The 16,881-nt window shown below is 38.4% G+C and overlaps 1 protein-coding gene across 2 annotated transcripts; it reads left to right on the forward strand.

The window, feature by feature from the left end:
• The first annotated feature begins 1,349 nt into the window (after positions 1-1,349).
• On the forward strand, positions 1,350-15,873 carry RRH (retinal pigment epithelium-derived rhodopsin homolog). Of its 2 annotated transcripts, none has more exons than XM_072863037.1 (8): positions 1,350-1,461; positions 3,161-3,333; positions 9,226-9,416; positions 11,057-11,156; positions 11,889-12,042; positions 12,410-12,578; positions 14,637-14,815; positions 15,737-15,873. In XM_072863037.1, exons 2-8 carry the CDS (start codon positions 3,228-3,230, stop codon positions 15,840-15,842), a joined length of 1,005 nt encoding a protein of 334 aa, XP_072719138.1. In that variant the 5' UTR covers positions 1,350-1,461; positions 3,161-3,227; the 3' UTR covers positions 15,843-15,873. The 2 variants fall into 2 exon arrangements, with proteins under 2 accessions (XP_072719138.1, XP_072719139.1); XM_072863038.1 differs by lacking the exon at positions 1,350-1,461 and adding an exon at positions 7,411-7,571 and having other exon boundaries at positions 1,712-3,333.
• The last annotated feature ends 1,008 nt before the right edge of the window (positions 15,874-16,881 follow it).

Here is a 16,881-nt window from a genome sequence, read left to right on the forward strand (position 1 = left end):
TAAAGGTATTTAGAAGACCTTGAGCCTTTTGTCCTTGCCACACTAAAATTCCGGTTTTATATTTTTTCTATGTGGGATCTAAATCCTTGCTAAACAGAGGGTAATAGATGGAGGTGTATTGTAAAGCTTAAATTGTTACCCATTGAGAGTGGCTTTAGTGCCTCTACATTCCTTCTTGGAGGGATGTTTTTTCTCCTTGTGCTTTCTGTAGTTGCTGGGATAGGATGGTTTGATATAGTTCATAGATTTGCTATGTTACTTTGACAGATAAATTTGACGTGCAGAAAATAATTGGGATATTTTAATGTATGTCTGCATCACTGGCTGTTGTAGAACAGAAAGGGTTCTCTCTAGCACTGACACGAAGTTTGCCTGAAGCAATGCCGGATAGTCACATACATACTGGTGCAAAGTTATTTGCAGTTCTGCAAAGCATTGTCTTGGCAAGAAACAGCATTGTCATCTAAAAAAAGCATAGCTACTGCCTGAAGTATGACATGTAAAAAGCTTTGTGGAGTCACGTTTTTCAGGGCTTTTTATTCAGTCAGCTGAAAATCTCTTTAGTTTGGAGTCAAACTTTTCTAATCAACAGTTTAAATCTAGTAAAAGTTGCCGTGAGGGAGGGAAAAAAGTAATTTATTAATTGTTTTCCATTGGGTTTGCACAATTTGCATCTGTTTGTGAAAATAAGATTAAAGGGGAGGTCTGCCTTATAGAGCCTTCTAGTGGTGATGTACTTAATAAACGTTGGGAGGGTTTTGTTCTGTTTTTTCTAGTGTGGTTACCACTGAAAATAGGAGAGAAGTTTTATTTTGGTTTTGTTTTTTACATTTTTAATTTTTTTAATGCAAATGGTAAGTTTCTCTACTCTCAGCACTTGTGGATTGAAATATACTTTACACATAACTGAAAGCAACTTGCTAAACCCTGTAATGAGTTTTACATTGCCCCATATCTATACAGATACTTACAAACTGAAGAATGGGCTTAAATAGAAGTTGCATTTTGTTGCTACTGATCTGGGACAAGTGGGAAGGAAAAGCATGACTTCAGGTTATAAAGTGCCCCTCTGACACTAGTAATACTGTCTGTTACTGGAGGGTAAAAACAGCCTGAGGTTTTGGATTTTTTTTTTTTTTTCCTTATGCCAGTATTAAAAAGCAATGTGGTAAGCCGTACTTTATCTGCCTTAGGAACTGTGGTTCCAACTTTCTGGATTATTTGTATACTTTAATATTTAAATCCTTGCTTTAACTTTTTGGCTTTGTTTTATGAACTGCAGTGTTATAGAAAAAAGTTACTTCTAGGTTAATGATAAGTAATGTGTGCCTTTAATTTTGACTTTTTTCTCTCAATTCTTGTTGCTGTAAAATTAACCAAATAAGAGAAGAGGAGACAGACACAATGTGATGGTACATAGGATGGACTGCATGTATTAGAAACTTGCATTTTAACCAACAAGTACGTATAAAATCTGTATGGTCTCATTAACTGCTACTCTAAGTCTGGAATCTTATCTGAATAAAAATAGTAATGCTTTGCTTTTCTGAGACATTCAGCATTGCATGCTCTGACTTCTGTGGAAGCTGCAAGATCTGAGATGCTTTTGAAAATCTTGCCAAAGTTTCAGGGGAGGAAAGCAAAGATATCAAATTATCACTATGCTTTTATCTTTCGAGGCAGGACTATGGGGCACTAGGGAAGTGGCTTCATTGCCAAACAGATCATCTTTCCTTTCAGAACCCTCCCACCCTGTTCCTGCCTAATCCTCTTCTGACAGGAGAAATACCGTAATAATACAAGTACCCTGAGAACTGTAAGAGTGAGTGTACATCTGTGGCATTGAAGAAAATGTTTGCTGGTAGAACTGTGACATACGGTCGTCTGTAGTAATGTGACTAAATGTCGCAACTACACAAGTTTTATATGAAAATTTTCTTACCTTTAGATTCAAATGGGTGAAAGATGCAGGATGTCTGTTTTGGAAAGCTGAGGAGTGGGAGGGAATGCTCTGAGTGTTTCATGGGTTAGAGAAGGGAGAGCTCTTCAGGTATACTTCCTTTCTATGGGATGGCTATATTCCTCAGTACTACCTGTGTCACTACACCCTTATTGCTGCTCCGAAGACACAGCCCTAGCCTGGGAGCCAGCTTGAGCTGCCTGTGTACCGCATGCAACTGAAGAACCACTGGTTGCTCATCCTTGTCACTTTTATACCAGTATGAGTACAAAACTGGAGGCAAAAACTGTATGAGGGGGAACTGGTGGGAAACACCTTCTTTGATTGCTTATACTGGTACTGCATATTAGCTCTTTGGGCAAGGGTTTATTGCAGCTAATATTGATGCAGGATTTTGTAAAAGGTCTTTACTTTGGCATGCTGCTACCTTATCATTGAAGAGAAGAAAACATGAGCTGCTGCTGCTCAAGGCTTTGGAAATGCCTAATAATTTTCTGCCCAGTAACATGCTTTGGAAAATTTGCCCAAAGTAAGCTTACGTGTGTTTGGGAGAGGGAGAGTGTTCAGACTCGTGAGGCATATTCAACAACCATTTTCTGCAGACCAGCCTATTTTAGAAATGTAGCAATTGAATTTTCTGAAAGTCATTCTTCATTTTGGAAAATACTGGACTTTGTTCCTGTGTCTGTGTCGGCTTGAGAGTTTAAATCAAACTAAGAATCTTGAAGAAGTAGGTCTTTAAGGATTTGAAGGGATGGACTTTAGAGTAAGTGTATCCTGCTTTTTAAAGAAATTGACATTTGTGTCTTTATGTTGTGTTGTGGTTTTGTGTGTTCGCTGTGATGATGGGAATTAATTCCAAGCCAGGCTGATGACCAACTGACCTGAGCCAACTTTTATTGAGGTTTTCAAAGCATTGCACAAGAGGTTTGAAGGAAAAAGTTTGGGGGCATGTGACAGCTAATCTCTTTAGCAGTAAGAATGAAGTTTAAGCATGCTGTTGGAAATGTACTCAGTTCTGTGCTGCTCTTTGTTTTAATTAACAATCTCCTGCATAGATTGGGAGTGTAAACTTCTTTGCACTTTAGTCCAATTAAATCGTGCTTGGAGGCTGTCAATGGTGGGGGGAACTCCTCTCTACCCCCCTTTTTTTTAATTGTTCAGTGAGTCTGTTGAATAACGAAAGAATTTGCCTGACAGGTTTTGTAGTGTTTCGTCGTCTTGATGAATTATTGCAGAGGATAGACGACAGTCTCTTTTGTCCGAAATGCATTGGAATGATTCATCCAATTCCTCAGAAAGTGACAATGAAGCTCATTCAGCCTTTACACAGACTGAGCACAACATAGTTGCAGCTTACTTAATAACAGCAGGTATGGGCATTGGCAAATTGTTGCGTAACTTTTTAAAATAGAACTATAGATCTGAATGCTCATTTTGTATAGCAACAGCAATGGTATTTCATTTTGTATTACACAAATGTCTGATGACTTTTCTCCATAGTTTACTGACAAGTTCGCAATCAGCAGGCTGACTGAAGTGTGCAGAAACATGAAGTGTGCAGAAACATCTAAGTTTTCTGCTCTATATTTGAAGGCAGCATTGTGTCTCAAAAAATATATTTTGTTGATATGTAATTATAGAAGAGAGTGAGAATTAATTTCTGCCAGCTTGCAAAAGAGATAAAAATATGGCATAGCTGTCACATCTTGCATTTTTCTGTGATGCGCTCGAAGCTATCTTGAGATTTCTCCTGGGCCACATGTTTGTAGTAATATATGTGGAGTCTGAGCATGTGAGTGGGTGTCTGTTAGGGGGATGTAAGGGGAAGGGTTGGAATGTGACTTGGAGGGAGCTGGTCATTAATCAGAGAAGAGCAGACTCCGGTTGCAGCTGTATTTTTCAGTGATGACACATGTTAGAAAAAGCACGTTGGAAGGCTTGACATTGTGTTTGTTCCCTGTGACTGCAATGGCCTTTGGCTAAACTTGAATGATTATGGAATTACTTTTTTTTTTTTTTTCCCTTGAAAACTTTCTCATTGTTATAACCACAGCTGCTTCAGTAATGTTTTTCTGAAGCATTGAGTCCTACCTGACCAAAACCTGCAACCTACTGTGGTTAAAAATAGACCTTCTATACCTTTATTACGGAAAATTAAATCAATTTATAAATACTTTATTCATAGGCTGTACCATACATTTTCTATGTTATAATTAGCTTTTAAAATATTAATGTAGTTTAAGTTTATATGAAATAGTATTGCTGATGGTCACATTTTATTTAGCATACCTGTTTGAAGTGGTGAGTATCAAATTGCTGTTCTGGTAAAGAGGGTATTTTTTGAATGCAAAGGCAATAATTTATTTCAGGTTTTTAGAGAAATTGGTAGAATAGCTACACAGATCAGTAGACTTGTTAAGAAGCTGTAGAGATGGATGATGGTCAAGTATTGGAAGGCTAGATACACTCTGCAGTACTACCACACTATTTGCAGGTAACTGGATCTATTAGGTGCTGCAAATATGTATGATACTTGTTATATTGAATTAAAATTTATTACATTGTATGTAACAAGGTGGTCTTTTCAGATGGCTTGACCACCTGGTGTTAGGGATCAAAGCTATCATAGGTGATCAATGGGATTAGCCAGAATCAACCCAGCTCTTCTTTCTTAATCTTGCATGGAAATTAAATGTCTTTAAAAAAAAAAAAAAAAGTTGTATTACTTTGTGGTTTTTTTATTCCTTTTTTTTCTTATTATAGCTGGGGGAGTCTAGTAGATCTTTCACTTGTAGCTTGGACTTTGCTTTCTTAATGAGGAATGTTTTTGACAGTAAGGTCTGTAACATCTTTGAAAGTATGATTGATTGCTTTGCAAATGCCTTACCACAGCAAATCTCACATCTGGAAAATTTAAGCTGTGTTAATAAGCAGATGTCTAAGAATAAGAATGAAGTACAGGTACAGTGTTCATCATTATGCTGCTTTTTAAAAGGTTTGAATGCTTCTCTCTTTTGCAAATAATTGCTTTGTTTTCTGAGAAGCAATTGTTAAGTATTGCACTCTTAGCGATGACAACAGGGATACTCAGACTGCCTCATGGACATCCTTCAGCTTATAATGGTGAAATGCTCTGGTATAATTTAAAAATGCTAACTGGAAAAGTAAATTCCATGTTATACATGGACCTAACCTTCATTGTTTTGATGCTACCTACCCATGTGTCTTTCTTAACTCTGTTAGAGCTTCTATTTGCATTTGGTCCACCTTTAGTTTTCATTGCTTCCCTGGGAAGAAGGAAAATAAGAAATTCTTCTGCTCTTGATCAGGTCATGGGGTTTTTATCTTCATCTTCACAAAACTGCAAGGTTTAATTAAAGGAATATGGGAATAGTTGTCTAACCCTAAGGTGTTTCACAGGCCAAGTGGCAGCATCCATATGCTTTTTCCGAATCACATAAGTTCGTCCCAGCTGATGATTTCAGGTTACTGAAGGGCTTGGGCTTGGTCTGCGCTCCCTGCCCTTTAAGAAATCATAGAATCATTTAGGTTGGAAAAGACTTTTAAGATCATGAAGTCCAACTGTAAACCTAACACTGCCAAGTCCACCACTAAACCATGTCCCTAAGTGCCACATCTACAAATCTTTTAAATACCTCCAGGGACGGTGACTCAACCACTTCCCTGGGCAGCCTGTTCCAATGCTTGACAACCCTTTCGGTGAAGTAAAATTTCCTAATATCCGATCTAAACCTCCCTTGGCACAACTTGAGGCTGTTTCCTCTTGTCCTATTACTTGTTACTTGGGAGAAGAGCCCGACACTCACCTCACTACAACCTCCTTTCAGGTAGTTGTAGAGAGCAAGAAGGTCTCCCCTCAGCCTCCTTTTCTCCAGGCTAAACAACCCCAGTTCCGTCAGCTGTTCCTCATAAGACTTCTGCTCTAGACCCTTCACCAGCTTTGTTGCTCTTCTAATGGGCACTGTGTAACTGCTGCCTGGAAAAAATTCTTCTACTTGACCTGATTCTCAGAAACAGGGAAGAGAGCATTTTTTGAATCTACATGTTTTTTCTCACTTTGTTCAAGATGGAATCCATCTTCTGTCTTACATTTTGCTCCTCAGAATGTGGGGTATTTTTGGCTATATTATTAATTTGTTTTAGTGGTACAAAATTTTTTAATGAATATAGGCTTAGCAATTCCCACTTTCTCTTCCCTGCCCTGTTTTGGTTTGGTTCTTCCCCCCCCCCCCCCCATCGTTTTAAGATTGGGCTCTGAAGCACTAAAAGTGTGTCTAGCAGGATCCTTCCTTCACCCTGAGGATATGAGTTTACAGTCCTGTTGTATTTCTGATTTCGTTCTTGGTAGCTGTAATATCTGTTAAAGCATGCCTCATAAGAAACCTGTACTATTTTATAAACTTGTAATTCTGTTTTGCTTCCTCTCTCCCAAGAGACGACATACTACCTGTCAACAGGAGAGCTGACAGAACTGGCACTACGAGTGCTTTTACTATGGTGGTGTTTTCAGATGAGATCCCCAGCCATGAGCATTTTAGGGGCTCATAGCACCACAGTGTCATTCCTGAAATGTGTGAATATATGAATATGATAGCTGATGGCATCTATGTGGCTATGCACCTCCAACATCATCTGTAATGTAATTTTTATGTACTAAGCAGGAGACTTGCACCTGAGAACAGACATGCTTGATGGTTTTAAAAAGAGAATGGAAAGAGAGATAGCCAAGAATTAATTATAATTTTGCCTCATTTGATTTTAAAATTACTGAATCTGTTAAGAGAGTTTCTGTAATGTAGGAAATTGGTACTGATTAATAAAATGTTGCAGTGAAAATCCTTTTCAGGTACAATAAAAGATACCAATTTACATAATCGCAATGGAGAAACTCCATTTAAAAGCTGAAGAATTGATGTTGTCCCTAGTGTCCATTATCCAAAGTATCATCTTTGTTATATTTTTATGTATGTTATTATGATTGCACTGGCTTTCCTTCTGCCCTTTTTCATATCTGTCATGGTATTAACGTAGCTCTTGCTGAGCATAGTGGTTCAGATGGTACTTCTGATGTGTATTTGACTCCAGAAATGTCTGCCTCTGTTTGATGCACTGGGGTGTGTGCTGGTGTTTATAAATCTATGGATTGTGTTCCCATGGACTGCCCATGATGGAGCCCAGAGGGCTTTCCATATCTATACCAGTTGAAGTCTTCAAAATTCAACTGTAGAGCTGAAGTGCTTGCAACTGATTCTTGCCTGCAGGTTTTCTAACCCTGGTGATTTGAGGTTATTGTTTGAACTGCAGCATGTTTGTATGCTGACTATAAACTGATGTTAGAGATTTTTAACTCTGTGCTGCAGCATTGACAGTGACAGAGATGGAAGAACATTGTATAATACTTAAAAACCTTATTGCCCTTTCCACAGAGGCATGTCAGCAAAAGCTAAGCTGTGTGTGTCAGGTTTTTGGTGGAGCCAGTAGAGGAGCAGAAATCCCATCGGTGAAGGTGATGGATTACCAGGGGACTGGAGGAGGATGGGCAGTGACTGTGAAAGAAGATGGGTCTGCTTTTGGAAGTCCACATTCAGTATGACAGCCATTCATTCAAGCTCCTTACAGAATTCTGACTCAGATCTGTGATGGTGAAAACTATAGTGTTTTGATTCATAGGTGAAACTTTTTAAATAAAAAAAGAGAAAAATTCTGAGGGGCATTTCCATGGATAATGTGGTGTTAGACTTTTGCCAAAATAACATTCCACTATGCACTTGTAATTTAAGGTGCCCAGGCTATACAAATGTTTGTAAGTTTAGGATTTGGTTCAGTGATACTGTAACAGCTGTGCCAGACTAGAGAATCTATGAACAACCTACAAATTCCTGTTGTTATTTACAAGTTGTTTTTTTTTTTAATGGCAGTGTTTGCTTGCACATGTTGGAATTCTCCATTTTATTGATAAGGGTTGTGAGTCTTTGCTGAGGTGCAAGGGGGCGTTTTGAACCTTATTAGCTGTTTATTAATAGCTTGTCTTAATAGTGAGTTAGTAAAAGTTTAGAGGATGGGAGTTTTCCCTGGATATCTCTGCAACAGGCTAGGGTCTGAAGCGAACAAAACCACAACAACCCCCCCCTGTTTTGTGGGAGTGCCATGTAAACTCACTCCAAGAGCCATGCAGTAGGATTTGGCTAGGAAGGAGGAATAGCAGGAGAAAAGGAGATTCTGGAGGTTTTAATATAGGTTACCAGGATCAGAAAAAGCTTGGTGATGCACAGGGTCCTGAAGAGTGTCCTGGGCACCTCAAAGAGCATTAAGTCCAAAGCAAATTTCAGAGGAATTGGACATGAAGAGAGGAGAATGTACATTTTAGCTTTAGCACTGTATTTCTTTATTACAACTCTTTGTCTACTGGCCATTTCTTGTGTTGCCTAATAATAGACTTCAGACACAGTTTGAGTCAAGCCAGACCAAAGAAGTTTAAAAATACACAGGTTAATGAGGCAGGAGCAAGTTCAGTGCAGAGCTGGACTTTTACCATGGCTATGACACAGCTCTAGAGCTTGTCAGGTGGAGGAAATAGCTCTGGTGCAGGCCAGCCATGCCACTGTGGCAGGCTGTGTGGATCATCCAGGCTGCTTGACAAGGCTTAGAAAATACAATCTGCAGCAACCTGAGCCAACTGTGATGCTTGCAAAGAATTGGGACCTCATGAGCAGAGAGGGGAGTTAGTCTGGCTAGGATAGTGGTAGCGAAGTCAAAGTTTCTGTATTCCTTTTGCCCAGGATTACTGTCTGAATGCACGGTGGGAACTCTCCACTGAGAAAGGAAGATCTCAGGTGGTGGCAGGGGCCTTCTGCTAGATCACGTGCATCATAAGCCCCGCTTTTTCTTGCAAGTCACCAACCTGCATTCTTTTTTGCCATGGAAGACAGCACTGTACTTGGTGGCTGGAGTGTTTTTGAATGTCTGGAATGCTTTTGAATTTCTGCTATGCTGTTGTCATTGCATCAGAAATCCCAGGTTCGGCAAACCACTCCACTTTTGGCCATTAATGAATCCAAGTTACCTAATTAGAAAAGTTTTTCTCTCCTTTTCAGGTGTCTGTCCTCTTTGCAAAACTGCACTTGACTGAAAATAGAACTTGTTTAGGACTCAGATATTACAATAGGCTGCATTTTCTTCTGCATGTGTATTACTGGCTGGTGTGTATCTTTTGTAAAGTTTCCCTTTTTCTGTTTTTACAGGATTGATAAGCATTTTCAGTAACATTGTTGTGTTAGGCATCTTTGTTAAGTACAAAGAGCTTCGGACAGCAACCAACGCAATTATTATCAACTTGGCTTTTACTGACATTGGTGTTAGTGGCATTGGTTACCCCATGTCTGCTGCCTCAGACCTGCATGGAAGCTGGAAATTTGGATATACAGGATGCCAGGTATTGCGATTCAGTCAGAGAGAAAGTTTTGAGCACTTAAAAGCAAACTGAGAAATACGTAGTAGCTCTACCTGATATTTGTTCTTTTAAAAGATAAGATGGAGATGCAAAATTTGACTCTAGACCTGAAGCTGATGTTCTGTAATGTCAACAATTTCTGGATATAAGATTTCGTGTGAATTTCATTCCAAACTTATATTTATAATCTGAAAACTTTAAAGTGTAACCTTATATTTATCAACTAGAGATTTTAAAATAGCTTTAAGAAGGCTTAGGAAATTACATCCCCAAATGAAGAAGTTTATAGTAGCATGTGCACATCCGATGACTTGATATTTAAAAGGCTTTGGATGTGGCTACTGTTTTGATGATGAGCTTGATGGATCTTAATGAGTTCTGCTTGGCAAATACATGTTCTTTTGGATGGGACTATTAGGATAGCCAAAATGAAGGCCTGCAAGGCTATTAGTCTCGTTAAAGATTTAGCCTAGTTTTAATAGCTATCTATTTTTAAAAAAAGCCTGACTGAAAAATATACTTCCATAGCAGAGAGGTGGTGCCCTTTGCTCGCTGTGTACTGTGATTTAAATCTACTTTTTTAAAAGACTGTTGGGCTTAAGTGGCCAGGAAAATGAGTAGTAATGTGAAGGAGTATGCTGAAAATGTGACTCAAGGAAAATATTAGCAACACTATACATTTTGTACCTTTGTATAATGGACGTTTATAACAATCTGACATCACTTGCCTGAGTACAGAGTTATTTCAAGCTCAAAATTCAGTCACTGTTTGACAGAAAACCTCACTTTTAAACCTTGGATCTAGACTGACTTGTAGTGGGTTGAAGCTGATGTGAAATCTCACTACCAATGCTTTGGGAGTTAAGATCACTTGAAGCACATCTCATGTCAACCTAAACCAAATGAATCCTGTGAAGTGAGACGGCTGAATGTTGTGTGGTTCTATTATAACCGCTGGTGGCATGTGGTCTAGCACAGGGCTCTCTATTTCTGGGGTGCCAGTGGTGACACAGCCCTCCCAGTCATCCTTCCTGGTCAGGCTGCCCGTGGGATGACTGGGCAGATGCATTTGGAGCATGTTGGGATTGCAGCATATGTCACTGTGCAGTAGAGCTGACACATGTAAAAATGGGGGCTGATTGGGAAAAATCAGTGTACCATATCTGTGAAATAAGTGTAGTTATAAAACAGAGGAAAGAGTGACACTTCAGGGCCTCACATTTGCTAAGACCATAGCATTTTTGATGAATCAAATGCTCTTCAGGTTTCTTTAACGTGTATCGAAAACATGAATTGAACTCCCCCAACTTCCAAACTCTTTATCTCTGAATGTCAAAATTTACTTATTGAAGCATGGTGTTTGTTTGCTTTTTAGACTACTGTCTTTAGGATTTCTAATGTGCACACAAGCAGGTTGCCTTTGAAATGTTTAATTTTAAATGAGCCAGCTCCAAAACACCTGCATTGCATTAGTTCTTTCAGTACCTTGCTTAAGGCAGAACACTGGCTGAATGTAATGTATCATAGTGCCTTTGATTCAGTCCACAAATTTGTGCTTGTACCTTTGAAAAATACAAACCTTTGAAGAAAGGGGTTTTTTTGTTTGTTTGTTTTAATTTCAGATCTATGCTGCCTTAAATATCTTTTTTGGGATGGCGAGTATTGGTTTGCTCACTGTTGTTGCAGTTGACCGTTATCTGACAATCTGCAGGCCTGATATAGGTACTGTACTTATGGTCAAAAATTATTCACTGTTGGGCTTCTGTGAAATAAGAGTCTTACTGTATTGTTTTCTCATGAATGACTCCGTAATTACAGTCCTGGGCATAATTTGAGTGTAGGGCATGATCCTACAGTACTTGGTTAAGTAAGTTATCTAGTTGGCATGAATGGTACTGCTTGTGAAAGTTAAAACTTCACAATTAGGCTGTTATTCTGTTTATCAGTTGTACTTTTGTGGCTGTTTCCAGTCTTTAGAGGAATCATATACATCCATATACAGAAACACATGAAAAGCCTCTAGCTGTGGGAGGTTTTGGCCTCTGTCAAGCAGGTGTGTGCATCTAGTGTTGTGTTAACACTGTACTGGATGTTTTTCTCTCCTCTCTGTTACAGCTGTATTGTAACAAGTAATTCCTCCCCCTGCAATCATGTGAAGATGTACTTGAATGCACTGTTGCATAATAAGCTTTTTGGCATGGGGTTGGGATCAGGTGTTGCCTGTATGCCGTGAGTTGGAATGGGTGATGGTATTTAAGTGGCGTTTAAGGCTGGAAAGCTTGAGATGTCATTCAGCAGCGTGAAACAGGTATGCTACAGTGCTCGGGAGTGTAGGCCTTTGAAAGGATCATTATTAACCTGGTATGTGCTTGCTGGAAGCCACTTGTCATTCAAGTCCAACACTGGAAAGAAGCAAAAGATGACAAGTTTGTTATTGTATGTGCTTGGCCACAGGAAGAAGAATGACTACCCGTAGCTATGCCACTCTAATTCTTGCTGCTTGGATAAATGCAGTCTTTTGGGCTTCCATGCCTACTGTAGGCTGGGCTAGCTACGCTCCGGATCCGACTGGAGCAACGTGCACAGTAAATTGGAGGAAAAATGATGTGTAAGATTACCCTTCCCTCTTTCTTTCAAATTTGCTGTCTCATTGAAGGCTAAGATTATTTAATTCACCACTATATGAGCATAACTTCTTCCTTCTGAAGTATGCAGCCTAATTTATAAAGATAATTTTAAAACAATGGAAATAATATAGAGCAAGTCTAGAAAAAACATTCAAATTGAGCCATGCTTGAAAACTGCAAGATTTGTAGTTGCTAATTAAAAAATTAAAGCTAAAGAAAATTTTCCTAATTCTTTAAAAGCTTGTTTTAAAAATTCATAATCAAATCAAAATATCGAATTCTTTAGTGACTTTTCCTGGATGGCTATTTGTTTGTAAGTTACTGTGTTTTGTTTTTCTGTCTTACCAGGTCCTTTGTTTCCTACACAATGAGTGTAATTGCTGTTAATTTTGTTGTACCCTTAACAGTCATGTTTTACTGTTATTACAATGTTTCCCGCACAATGAAACAATATGCCAGCAGTAATTGCCTGGAGAGCATAAACGTAGATTGGTCTGACCAAGTAGATGTGACAAAGGTATGGTAAATGAGAGCATGTTTTGTTTTAAGCATGTTCTTTTGTGTTAAAGTCTTGGGGGCAAAGAAACAGTGCAGCCTTTTAAGCATTTCTGTTTCCTACATTTCCCCTTTTTGCTTTCATACTAAATATTAATTGAAATTTAGCCTTGGTGAAAACTCTTGTCTTGACTTGTAACACTAGTTTCTTTACTTTTGGCCTAATACTCTTTTCCAGATGAATAGCTACTTTGAAGGCTGGGGACAACATGAATTTTCCTTGCCTCTGCCCTCTGTCATTCCACAGAAATGTACCTCAGAGGTGTCCTAGGAGGAATTTTACTCTTTGTGTCTGCAGAGTCCTTAGGCTTTCTGCTAGGTTCACAGGTGTTATCTGGTCTGCAATGGATTGGTCAACTCTGATTTGAACTCGTGGCCTAGAAATAAAAATGCATTTCCAAGCTCACAAGCTGTGTGATTCCAATCCTTTGTTCTTTTCAGTCTGTTGAGCTTATCTTTCTTACATAAACAGTACCAAATGTGAGTTATGGCATAAAATTACATATCCTGCCTGGAAAGTTGACATTCTTTTAATGTATAAAAGTCCTTGAGAAAGTTCACTAGCTCCTTTGATTGTGTGTAAAGATATGATTTATGGTTGGGCATGGTAAAAAAAGTGAGAGAGAATTGGACAGAAGAGTCCTATGCTTTTGAATTACTTATCAATGCAAACCGAACATTCCCTGGAAAACTTTCTCATTGCTAAATTCTGAAAAATGGTATTTCTACCTAAAAATAATAATTCGAGCATTTTGCTCTTCTGAAGAATTTTCAGAATGCTTGAAACTGAGGATTCAGTTATAAATTTAGACTCACATTTGTGAAAAAAAAAAAATGCATTTTTCCTGTTCTGCAATTGAAGACACTGAGTTATATTTAAATAAAAAAAAAAAAAGATTGAAGCTTTGGAGTTAAGCAGTATCCTTCTTTAGATTTGGACTGCTTGCTTTTTCACAAATTAGCATCTTCTAAGCTTTCAATGCACCAAACAAACTTCTAAACAAAAAGGTTCTTTCTTTACATTATTATCAATAGGTATTGAGTTTGTATTTAAATAGGAATCTTCTGTGGACAGAGTCACTGCTTGTTTGTTGGTTATGCTCTAGAACTCTCATTTTGTTCATCACTGAAAGACTGAATAAGGGTATAGGTAAACACCACTAGGGAATCCTGTACATACAAAGAGCCCTGCAGTTTTGTTTGGTTTTCTAGTGATTTGTTTTGTCCTCTTGATTAATTTGAGATTTCCATTCCAGTTTCCATTATTGATTCATGTCCCTGACAAAAGCCAGGAAAGTCTGTCCTGGTTGATTCCTCTCCTACCCTCCCACTACTCCCAGTTTGTTGCTGTTCAGTTCTAGCTGTGGCGTGTTCTGGGGTGTCAGCCCCACCATGCCCGGATTGTTCTCTCTGACAAGCAGGCAGAGAAGACATGGCTGCCCAGATATCTCCTCAGTATGATGCTTGAACATGGCTATCATGCTTCATTAAACCAAGCAGACACTTCTGGGTTCCTTAAGTATATGGACTGAGCCTTTGTGTCCTAGAACATTTACTTTCTTTTATTTAACTGTACCATAGTTAAGTCTTATGAAACATTTCTATTAACAGCCTTATTAAACCTTTGGCTTAGATTTTTCTCTCTGTTCATATTTGTTGTTTGTAAAAGCATCCCAGAGTGACCTGTTATGGTGGTCATAATTCACGTGTGAAGTCCTCTCTGGCCATTTAAACTTCTGATGGACAGATTAAACATAATCAGTAGTGCTGATTGTGAAGGAAGATTGTAATAATGAAATAACAGCATACCAAAATACATGGGAGCATGATGTGCTATTAAATCTCCAAAGTGAGATTTCATTATAACCTGTTAAAATTTGTCAGGTGTGCTTGTTTACATGTTGTTATTTGGTTCTGGATAGCTCTATTTTCACATAAGTGCATGTGCTTTTGAGGTTAGGTTGTGAGGTCTTCATTTTCAGGTAATACTGGTTATGTGTTTGTTCCTCTTGTTTTACAGATGTCTGTTGTAATGATTGTAATGTTCTTGGTGGCATGGTCTCCATATTCTATTGTGTGTTTATGGTCTTCCTTTGGAGACCCAAAGAAAATTTCTCCTGCAATGGCCATCATAGCTCCTCTATTTGCAAAATCTTCCACATTCTATAATCCCTGCATTTATGTCGTTGCAAACAAAAAGTAAGTGTTCCTGATTTAGTACCAGTCTACTTCATGATTTTAGCATATCATCTAACTGTAGAAGGATCATCTGTAAAATATGACAAACTGATTGGTGAAGAGATCAAAGGGTAAGCACTTGATTTACCATAGATGACCTTTTGGACACGAAAGTCTAAAAGAAATTCGTTTTGATCATCATCAGAACACACTGAATTGATAAAGATTTTTGAGAACACATTAACGAAGCTTTTGTAGGACAGTTTTTTGAAAGTCCCTTTGTGGTTTCTCAAAGGGACTCATTATGGAATTTGGGTTGCATCAGCAGTAGACTAGTTTTAATGACTGTAGCCAAAATGTGTGGCAGCTTACTGACATGTAACTTCTGAATATTTCCTTGCTTGATTTGGGATGTGTCATGTTCTGACTGATTAGGATGGATTGATGCTTTTCATTAAAGTAAATAAGCTAAGCCTATTCTTCTGTTTTGAGCAAGCATATCAAATGCTCTAACCAAGCCAGTGCCTCTGACTGAGAACTGGGTTTTGCAAAGAGGCAGCCTTCCTTTCTCTGCTGCCAACCTAGAAGCAGAGCCTGTGATCTCTGTCTCGGTGAACTTATCTGGTCCTGCTGAGTCAATGAAAAAACATCTCGTTTTTTCCCCATTCTGTAATCTTTGTCGTGGCTATACCCTGTCCTGGAATAAGCAAAAGCTGCTGTGACCCCTGTTGTAGAAGAAACACTGAACTTAACTGAGTTATTCCTGTATGTGGAAGTGAAAAAGACTTGGGTCCTTTTGAATTCCAAATTTTGAATTCCAGTTTTTTGTAAGTTTTACTAAAATAGAAAACTCTTGTATACTTAAGGCAGCTTACCAGTTTTTCTTTGTATTTGGTTCTCCAGCTAATGATCTTTCTGCTTTCCTTTTCTTGTCCTTTGCAGGTTTCGGAGGGCAATCCTGGCAATGGTGCGATGTCAGACAAGACAAGAGATAACTATAAACAATGCCTTGCCCATGAGTGTATCTCAAAGTGCACTGACATCGTAGAACTCATGTCATTTGCCTGCGTAAATTACATGGAAAGGCATGAAATCTGGGTTAAAGTTAATTAATCTTCTGGAATAATAATCTGCCCCAGCCAGCCAGCTGTTTTCCGTTAATCACAGTAATCTTTTTAGATAGGTTAAGAAGACAAAAAGACAAAAACCACTAAGACTTCAGTTTTTGAGAGTGAGGCTTATTGGCCCAATATGTCTGTCCCAAACAAAAAAGGCTAGTGAAGCGGTCACTGTGACTTTTGCAAGGTTGGACAAGGTGACAGAGGGGCAGGGAGACACTGAAGCAGGAAGTGCTTAGGTTCAGTAACATCGATTTTGCACCTGTAATTCCTTTGATTGAATTACGTTCCCTCAACTTCCCTTGAAAGTTTTCCAGGCTTGAAATATTCTGGATTCTCCCTGTGTGAATATATTTCTATACCAGGTGTCCATGTTGATATGCATTGCAAAGTTCTGTTTCTGTGAATATGTTAAGATATGAAAATACCTAGCCAAACCCTATAGAACCTGTTATCAGCTTTTAGGATTTTGGAGGAGTTTCAGGATATTTAATGTATTTTTAAAGTTTTGGCTCACACAACCAAATGAATTTGTAGGAAAGACAGCTTTTGTTTTAGTAGTAGTACATTTCTAGTGCTTGTGGCTGCACAGCAAATCCTGAAAATGAGACAAAATGCGCCCTAAAGCTTGACACTTGGGAGGCACAGAAAACTGAGTAAATATTTGTGGTTGTTTCTCATCATTTCTAAGTCAATATCATGGTTATATAGGTCTGTTGTGTAATTTTCAAAAAATACCTTTGGCGATGTGAGTAATGGATTTATTCAGGATGGAAAAGATAACTGTGTATAGATCTATGTATGAGTGGTAGTGTATGCACTCTTGATGATTCTCAGATTTTGAGAATAAATATCTTCTGTTATTATGTATGCATGCATCTGAAGTTTGGCTTTGCAGTGTGTAACTTATTTAAAATATACAGGGTTTTTTGGTAAAAAACTGTTTTTACAGGAATTTTTTAAAAGCTC

The sequence above is a fragment of the Ciconia boyciana genome, chromosome 5 (genome assembly GCF_034638445.1).
Source record: "Ciconia boyciana chromosome 5, ASM3463844v1, whole genome shotgun sequence".
Taxonomy (NCBI): Eukaryota; Metazoa; Chordata; class Aves; order Ciconiiformes; family Ciconiidae; genus Ciconia; species Ciconia boyciana.

Excerpts from the sequence above, each read along its gene's own strand:
- RRH (XM_072863037.1), top strand. The coding sequence starts at position 3,228 with ATGCATTGGAATGATTCATCCAATTCCTCAGAAAGTGACAATGAAGCT. Across the intron at positions 3,334-9,225 it reads AGCTTACTTAATAACAGCAG|GATTGATAAGCATTTTCAGT; the intron begins GTATGGGCATTG and ends CTGTTTTTACAG. Across the intron at positions 14,816-15,736 it reads TATGTCGTTGCAAACAAAAA|GTTTCGGAGGGCAATCCTGG; the intron begins GTAAGTGTTCCT and ends TGTCCTTTGCAG.